This window comes from Chenopodium quinoa, unplaced genomic scaffold (genome assembly GCF_001683475.1).
Source record: "Chenopodium quinoa cultivar QQ74 unplaced genomic scaffold, ASM168347v1, whole genome shotgun sequence".
In the NCBI taxonomy this organism is placed as follows: Eukaryota; Viridiplantae; Streptophyta; class Magnoliopsida; order Caryophyllales; family Amaranthaceae; genus Chenopodium; species Chenopodium quinoa.
Window position 1 is genome coordinate 1,126,790 of NW_018745000.1, and position 9,566 is coordinate 1,136,355.

General features: G+C 42.4%; 1 protein-coding gene across 1 annotated transcript; it reads right to left on the reverse strand.

Moving 5' to 3' along the window:
- Positions 1–6,124: 6,124 nt before the first annotated feature.
- On the reverse strand, positions 6,125–7,228 carry LOC110707469. Its single transcript, XM_021885480.1, has one exon. It carries the CDS (start codon positions 7,226–7,228, stop codon positions 6,125–6,127), a length of 1,104 nt encoding a protein of 367 aa, XP_021741172.1.
- Between the last annotated feature and the right edge of the window lie 2,338 nt (positions 7,229–9,566).

Consider the following 9,566-nt stretch of genomic DNA (forward strand, 5'->3'; position numbering starts at 1 on the left):
GATTTTCAGAGGAGAACAGAGAAGATTGAGAATGAACAGAGAAGAACAAAACCCTTGCAAAAATGAATTCAATGAAATGAGGAGGCTTAGTGGCTGACAGAAACCCTAGCAGAAATGAATTGGATGAAATGGGCCTAATGTTGTATTGGACTGTGGATTGTTGGGTTTTTTTAAAAAAAAAATAATTTTTTATAACTAAATCAGTACCGGTTCCGGGTACCCGGATTGTCTGGATCCGGGACCGGGTACCCGGAACTGGAATTGGTTTAAACCGGGTACCCAGTGGGTACCGGGTCCGAAATTTTAGGACCCGGTCCCGGAACCGGTTACAACCGGGTCCGACATTTTTGACCCGGTCCCGGAACCGGTGGAACCAGTTCCGGGTCCGGACCCGGCGGATCCTAACCGGTTTCGGGTCCGGTACCGGGTACCCTGGGTCTTTGCTCACCCCTAGATGGGACCTTCCCAATAGGCGTAGCAAGGGGGGTGGGGTGTTGAGGGTCATAGGGCCCCCAATGATTGACCGGACCCTCTTGAGGAGGGTGGTAAGGGTAGTTCACATAGGGCGCTTGAATGCCCGCTTGCACAAGATTGTCATAATTTGCCCTCGCGTAGTACCCCCATTGTTCAATGGAAGCTTGATTGTCTCGACGGATATCATCGAGGGTACTACGAAGGAGGAATGGAAGAAGAGGAAGATGCCTCACGTCCCCGCTAAGGGGGGAACGGTTTTCTCCTGACGGAGGACCGACGGAGGTTGAGGAACTCCACCCCGGGCTCTAGTTCGTCTCAGCTCATTGGGGATGTTTTGCTGAGGGATCTTCCATTTGAGAGGAGCGGAGTGGTCCACCGTAGTGAGGTCGGGGTCCGGGAGGACACACCATTCGATCTCCCTATCGACCAAGAGGATGAATCGGCGCTTGCTAGTGGTGTAGTTGAGGAAGCGGCTGTGACGGAGGGCGCTTATGGAAAGAGCATAGGGAGGTAACTCGTCGGTGAGCTCTTCTCGGGTTTGGTGCACGGGTGGGAGCAATTCAATTTGATCTTTGTATGCTCCATTCTTCAAAGAAAGAGCAATGATAGTAATCATGACACCCATAAAGATCTCATCACCGAGACAGTTATCCCTAGTATCCAAGAGCCGTTGGATGAAGGCGGAAGTGCATTGAAATTTGATCCGCTGAGGGTTATCGGCCAAGAATAGGCAAGCAACCTCATCTTTTACCATGGAGCCGATGTTTGCTTTGAAGAACACGACATATTGGAGAAGCCGTACAAAATACCTCAAGGCTATGTGAATGATATTGTTGACCTTTGAGGCATTAGTTTGAAACCTATCCTTGTTGGTGATACTCCTCCACCACTCTTGCTCGTTGTAAGGTATGCGATGAGTGGAGGTCATTTTGGATGGGTGATCAAGTCCGGTGGCATGCCAAAAGAATATCTCATTTAGCTCACTTTCCGTTAAAAAGTGATCCTCATTGAACATTCTAAAGTGGATCATAAGTTGAAGATCCTCATCAACACCCTCCGGCTCAATGACTTCCTTGCGAAGAGAGGCAAGGAATTCCAAAGTTACACGATCGTAAGTGTAAGCGTGGAGGTGAATGAAGTCACCCCATCAAAAGTTCTGAGCCAACCTGACCACCTCATCCAAAATACCTAGCTTCCTCAAAGTTTGGGGGCAAAAGAATCTTATAGAACGGATTGGACGCTTGATGAGTGACTCATAGATGGGCCAAAATTGCTCGTCCGAAGCAACAATGCCATGATAATTGATGCCGGGAGGAGGTGGGAATTGTGGTCCTGAAGATTCTACCACTCTCTTCCTCTTTGACTTTCCTTTGCCTTTGCCGAACATTTTGATTCTACAAATTCACCAAGAGCATATCATTAGAAAAAATTGATAAGAAATGACATAAGAAGCCAAGTAACTAGCCAAGGTAAAAGTGTATGCATGAGAGTATACAATTCGGCATGCATGAATACATTTGAACCAAGGCTTGAATAAGAATTCCTATGTCATTCATATATGAGTCCTAACAAAGTCTAGGTAAAATTTGGCATGATGTCCCCTAATTTTCATGATAACCATTCATCAAACCATCAAAAACAAACCAAAACAATGAATAACAATCTCCAACAACATCCAACACATGAATTTCTCAATCATAAAATGGTAACACGAACACCCTAGTATGAAATCAACATTCTTAAGCAAAGACATTGAGATCAAAATAAAACCAAGGCAAACATGCATAATCATCATAACAACATGTTCTACTATCAACAACCAATCAATTGCAACAAGTAAATCCAAATAACCACATGAATCAAACAAGTTATTACTAACAATTTCAAGAATACCACAATTCATAATTAAATATGTAAAACATGGTAAAACTATGAGAAATTGAAGAAATAAACTTGTAAAAGCTAGGAAAACCATACCACAATTGATTGGAAGCAAGTAGAAACCCAAAGACACCAAAGCACCCAAACCCTTGAAATTGGGGAAAATGAAAAGATGAGATTTTTGTGAGGATTTTTTGGTGGAGATTGTAGAAATTGAGTAGATGATGAAAAATAAGTGAGAAAAAGTGAAGATTGGAGTGATTTTGATGGAGATTTGAGGTTGTAAGAGGGGTTGTAATGGAGGTTTAGAGTGAGAAGGAGGAGAATGGAGAAGGGGAGATGCAAAAATGGGAGTGATAAGCCACGAAAATCAGCAGCAATAATAAAATGGCAACAGCGTTTTTTTTTTTTCAAAACTAAAGTATGGTTCGGCCGAACTAGGGGTATGTTCGGTCAAACTACAGTAAAAGTTTGGTCGAGCATAACCCAGGTTCGGTCGAACCTAAGCTGCAAATCAAAATTTTCAAATCCTGGCAGAATGTTACAGCAATTTTGCAAAAATGGAGGAGTGACCGAACCTAGGGACAGTTCGGTCGAACTACAGAACAAGTTCGGTCGAACCATCCCAAGGTTCGGTCGAACCTTAACTGGAACTTGATTTTTGCAAATTTTGGCAGAATGGACTTGAAATTTTTCAAAAATTGAGGAGTGACTGAACCAAGGACAGTTCGGCCGAACTACAATAAAAATTCGGTCGAACCATCCCTAGGTTCGGTCGAACCTTCTGTAAAAATACAAATTTGATCCCTTTGGCAGAAGGATGCCATAATTCCTTAAAAATGCTGCAGTGGCCGAACATAAAGTGGTTCGGCCAAATTCCCTTAAAAATCACAAGTAAAAATTGTCCTTAACACACATCTAAACACCATACAATCATTCTAGATGCAAAGCATATCAAAAATCCCAACACAATTAAAACTCATAAATCCCAACAATCCAAAATTATAGATAGAAGGATAAAAGCAACAAGGAAGGAAGAAAGTAGAAAAGGGTTAGAAACTCGGGTTGCCTCCCGGAAGGCTTTTGGTTAACGTCGTTAGCTCGACGTTCCTTGAGTTGATCAAGGAGGGTCAAATTGACGATGCACATCAAGAAGTGTCACAGAAATCGGTTCATCACTTGGAAATCCTTCATAATAGGGCTTGAGATAGTGACCGTTGACTTTGAAAGGAGAGTGGACGTCTTGGGAGATTTTGTAGGCTCCATATGGGAACACTTCCGTGACAACGTACGACCCACTCCACCTTGATCGTAGTTTGCCCGGAAAGAGTTTTAATTGCGAGTTGAAGAGGAGCACCTTTTGCCCGTTGACAAAGTCTTTCTTGATGATTTGAGCATCGTGCCAAGCTTTGGTTCTCGCTTTGTATATACTTGCACTCTCATAAGCATTCATCCTCAACTCCTCTAACTCATGCAACTCTAGGAGCCTTTGTTCTCCCTCATTATGGAGATCCAAGTTGACTTGCTTGATTGCCCAATGAGCACGATGCTCCATCTCCACGGGCAAATGACAATTCTTTCCATAGACGAGCTTATAGAGGGTGGTCCCTATCGGAGTCTTGAAGGCGGTCCTATAAGCCCATAGAGAATCAATGAGTTTGGAGGACCAATCCTTCCTCGTCCTAGCAACCGTCTTCTCTAAAATCACCTTAAGCTATCTATTGGTGACCTCCGCTTGACCACTCGTTTGAGGGTGGTAAGCAAGCCATCGCTTGTGAGACACCCTATACTTATCAAGTAGTCGAACGAAGGTGTGGTGCTTAAAATGCGATCCCCCGTCACTAATTATTTCTCTTGGAACACCAAATCTCGGAAAGATCACTTTCTTGAAAAGATTGACCACCACCTTAGAGTCATTCGTTGGAGAAGCTACGGCCTCTGCCCACTTGGATACGTAGTCAACGGCAACCAAAATATACTTGTTCCCATGTGAAGAAATGAAAGGGCCCATGAAGTCTATAGCCCACACATCAAAAACTTCAAGCTCAAGGATGGGGTTTTGAGGCATTTCATCCCTTCTAGAAATATTCCCCATCCGTTGACATCTATCACAAGTCTTGACAAATATCCAAGCATCCTTGAATAGAGAAGGCCAAAAGAGCATAGATTGAAGGACCTTTGAGGCGTTCTTTTGAACACTCACATGCCCACCACAAGGAGAAGAGTGACACATATGGAGAACACTTTAAACCTCGTCGTTGGGGACGCATCTCCTCAACAAACCATCGACCCCTCTCTTCAATAATATGGGATAGTCCTAAATGTATCTCTTGGCCTCGTGTTGTATCTCTTTGCCTCGTGCTTGAGTTTTCGACGTTGTTGCGAAGTGAAATCCAGCGGTACAACACTACAAGCTAAGTAATTCACAATATCCGCATACCATGGCTCCGATTTCACTTCAAGGATATATAGCACATCATCTCTTAGAGCGTCCTCTATTGGCTAGCCATCAACTTCAAACCTTGCACCGCCCAACCTTGAAAGGTGATCCGCCACCACATTCTCGGCTCCCTTCTTGTCTCTCATCTCATAATCAAAGTCTTGGAGGACTAAAACCCATCTCAACAACCTTGGTTTAGCTTCCTTCTTCCCTATCAAATATTTGAGAGCCAAGTGGTCGGTATACACAATTGTCTTAGAACCAATGAGGTAGGTCCTAAACTTCTCAAATGAATGGATAACTGCTAGGAACTCCTTCTTGGTAGTTGTGTAGTTTCTTTGGGCATCATTGAGAGTTTTATACAAATAATGTATGACCTGAAGTTTCCCATCCTTTCGTTGTCCAAGAACCGATCCAATGGCCTCGTCGCTTGCATCGCACATGAGCTCAAATGGAAGAGACCAATCCGGACCTTAGACAATAGGAGCGGTGCAAAGGGCTTCTTTCAACCTACAAAAGGACTTATGACAAGCATCATCAAACACAAACTCCTTATCTTGTTGCAATAGGGATGTGAGAGGCTTAGCAATCATTGAAAAATCTTTTTATAAAGCGCCGATAGAACCCGTCATGGCCAAGAAAAGACCTCACTTCCCTCACGTTGGTGGGGGGAGGAAGTTTTTCAATGACCTCAACCTTGGATCTATCAACCTCAATGCCGGCATGGGAAATTTTGTGCCCAAGAACAATCCCACTTTCCACCATAAAGTGGCACTTTTCCCAATTCAACATGAGGTTAGCCCTCTCACACCTTTCTAAGCAACGAGATAAATTAGATAGACAATCTTCATAGGTGGCTCCTCCAATGGAGAAGTCATCCATGAAGACTTCTATCTCATCCTCAATCATATCACTAAAAATGGACATCATGCAACGTTGGAATGTTGCGGGGGCATTACAAAGCCCGAAAGGCATCCTACGATGCGCATAAGTACTGTAGGAGAATGTGAAAGTTGTCTTCTCTTGATCCTTGGGGTCAATTGGGATTTGGAAAAATCCCGAGTAACCATCAAGGAAACAATAGAAGGAATGCTTTGTAATCCTTTCCAACATTTGATCAATGAACGGTAGTGGAAAATGATCTTTGCATGTACTTGTGTTAAGTTGGCGATAGTCAATACACATGCGCCAACGGGTATCAAGTCTAGTGGGTACTAGTTGATCATGATCATTTTTCACTACCTTCATGCCCCCTTTCTTAGGCACAACTTGCACGGGAGATACCCAATCACTATGAGCAATTGGGTAAATAATTCCTGCATCAAGAAGCTAAGCCACTTCCTTCCGCACAACCTCTTGCATGGAAGGGTTAAGCTTTCTTTGCCTTTGCCTAACGGGTTTGGCATCTCCCTCTAGATCAATTTTGTGCATACATAAAGATGGACTAATACCTTTGATATCATCAATGGTATAACCCAAAGCTTTCTTGTGTTTTCTCAAAAAATTGATCAAGAGGGAGGTTTGCTCCTCCGTTAGGTTAGAATTTACAAACACGGGGAAAGACTCATCGGGACCAAGAAATGCATACCTCAAGCACAAAGGTAGAGGTTTCAAGTCTACCTTTGGTGATCCCTTACCATTGGGGCTCTCTTCTCTTTCTTCAACTTGAAAGAGGTCATGAATGTAAGGAGCCTCTTCTTCCATGCTCGCATCCTTGCACTCCTTCTTGCTTTCCTCAAGCAAATCCTCATAGAATTGTATGTCTTCTTTGTGAGTACCTATCTTTGATTCATTTAACAACACATTTTCAAGAGGATCATTAGTAGCATGCAAGTGGGAGCGAGAAAATTCATTAAGAACGGTATCAAGAACATATACCCTAAAGCATTCACCACTTGAGGAGGGTTGTTGCATGACATTATTCAAATCAAACTCAATAAAATCATTGTCAATATTCAAGGATATCTTTCCCTCCTTCACATCGATGATAGCTCTAGAAGTAGCTAGAAATGGTCTACCCAAAATTATAGGAATCCTCTCATCCTCATCCATTTCTAGCACATAGAAATCCACGGGGAATGTGAACTTTCCTACCCTAAGGGGAATGTCCTCAACTTTTCCCATGGGGAACTTAACAGAACGGTCCGCTAGTTGGAGAGTAATGTTAGTGGGGGAGAGGGTTCCTACACTAAGCTTTTGGTAGACGGAATAGGGCATGAGACTCACACTTGCTCCTAAATCACACAAGGCTTTATCAAATTCAATGCCATTGATAAAACAAGGGATGGAAAAGTTACCCGGATCTTTCAATTTGGTAGGAATTTTGTTGGAAAGAATTGCACTACAATTGGCGGTCAAACTCACCGTCTCACACTCCCTTCTCCCACTTAAAAGGTCTTTCAAAAATTTAGAATAGTGGGGCATTTGCTTCATAGCATCAACAAAAGGGACGGAAATATGCAAATTCTTAATTGGGCATCAAGTTTAGCTCTCACAAATCGTTGTGGAAAGGGTAGCTTCTCCTCTCTAGGTTGGCGATTTAGGGGAAGGGGGTGGCTTCTTTATCCTTGGGCACCTCAAAATTTTGTTCCTTTTCAACACTCAATGGCTCATTGGGTTTTTCACCCTCATTATCTAACTCCACCTCTCCTTGGGGTTCTTCCTCAATTAAAGGGTCACTCCCTACTACCTTCCCACTCCTAGTTGTCACGGCATACAAAGGTTTTGGGTTGACTCCTTGACTTGGGACGTGAGAAGAAGAAGAAGAAGAAGGGGATGAATTAGATGCAAGTTCAGCAATTTGGGTCTCAAGCATTTTCATATGAGCATTGGTTCCTTTTTGGGCCTCTTCATGTTTATTTTGATCCTCCTCACGCATTTTCAAAAGAGCATCTAATTTAGCCATCACAGGATCAATTGGAGGGGCTTCAAGTTGAAGAGGTTGTTGAGGTGGAGGAAGTTGGGGTTGATGGAAACCCGGAGGCCTATTAGTTTGGGCATAGTTAGAAACAAAATGGCCCCTATTGCCTCCGGTGCCTTGGTTAGGAACATTGCTTTGTTGATTATTTCCCATGTTACCTTGATCACCAAAATTTTGATTTTGATTGTCATGGTATCGGGAATTAGGTTGTTGGTTTTGATTACCATACCCCCTTTGGTTAGAGTAGCCTCTTCCACTGAAATTGGAAGGGCCTCCCCCACCATGGTATTGGTTATCATAACCACCACCACTTTGGTTCCAACCACGGTTTCCACCTTGATTCCAATTCCCCATTTGATTGGAGTTTGGCCTCAAGTTCCCTACATTTCCCATTCTAGGAGAAAAATTCATAGCATTTACATTTTCCATATTATCATCATGTTCATGGGAAGGGGGTTGAACTTCACAAGCATATACACAATGAGAGGTATCATGATCATAGGTTTCACAATTAGAGCAAAACATGCATCCTTGGGGCATTGTATTGTAAGAAGAGGAGGTGGAAGTATCCATACCATTGCCTCCCTTGGTTGAAGGGGAGGTATTACCATGAGGGTTGGACCTTTCTTTTATCAATTCATCCATTTGCTTGGTCATTTTGGAGATTTGGGTAGAAAGGTTGTTGATTGCGTTGCCTTGCTCCAACGCATAAACACCCTTACTAGAAGTAGCATCCCTTTTTCCTTCGTACCAATCATCATAGTGCTTTGCGGCCTCCTCTATAATACACTCCACTTCATGCTCTCCTTTGTTCATGATTGGACTGTCGGCCGCGGCGTCTAGGCTTGTTCTTCCTTGAGGTGTGAGACCTCCATAGAAAGTGTGAATGAATTGATACTTGGGTATCCCATGGTGTGGGCATTGACGTTGAAGCTCTTTGTATCGTTCCCATGCTGCACTTAGAGACTCACCACTCTTTTGGCGGAAACCTTGAATCAAAGATCGAGCCTCGGCGGTCTTCCTATGGTTATAAAACCTCCTCAAGAAAGCCGTAGTCACTTGGTCCCATGTTGTGAGAGAATTAGGGGGCACCTTGTAGACACCCATTTGTGTCTCCCCAAAACCAAACCCAGTGATGAGTACCTTTCACGTCGAATCATAATCGAATGAAGCGAAAGTGTGGAAAGTCTAGTGTTGCGGATAGTTTTTAATTCTTTTCTCTTCTCTCTGTTTTTGAAAACTTATTTTAAGAAAACAGCCAATCCAGTTTGGTTGGTCCATGATATGGGTCCAATAATAGTGTAGTTGGATGGGGTTTGAAAAGACCTTCCCAACGATATATTATAAGCCCAATTCCGATGAATATCGAGGAAGTTATGGCCAAAATACTAAACTAGGCCCGCTTTGAGCCTAATATGCGGCCCAATGATCTAGAGGAGGGCCTATTATTAATTATCATTCCTAAACTATTAGGATTGATTATAGTCTTCTAAAATACTCTAGAAGGTTCTTTTAAATCCTAATGGAGTTAGGATTGATAATTATGTTTTAAAGAGTTTGAAATTGAATAAAACTACTCTTTTTAAGAATCCTTGTTTTGTACGAAGTGGAATATATTCAGATTTTATTTTCGTGCCTCATAATATTTATCCAAATTTTATATGGTTGATAGATCTTTAAATTATCTTTCCAATGATATATTATAATATTAAATCCTATTTATAACGAAAAAGATATGAATGAGACATGAAACTTTATCCAAAACTGACACCCTTCCACTATTTTGGCCATATCTTTTTATCTACAAAATATTTTAATCTGATACTAATTGGGTTGGAAAGTAGACTTTAA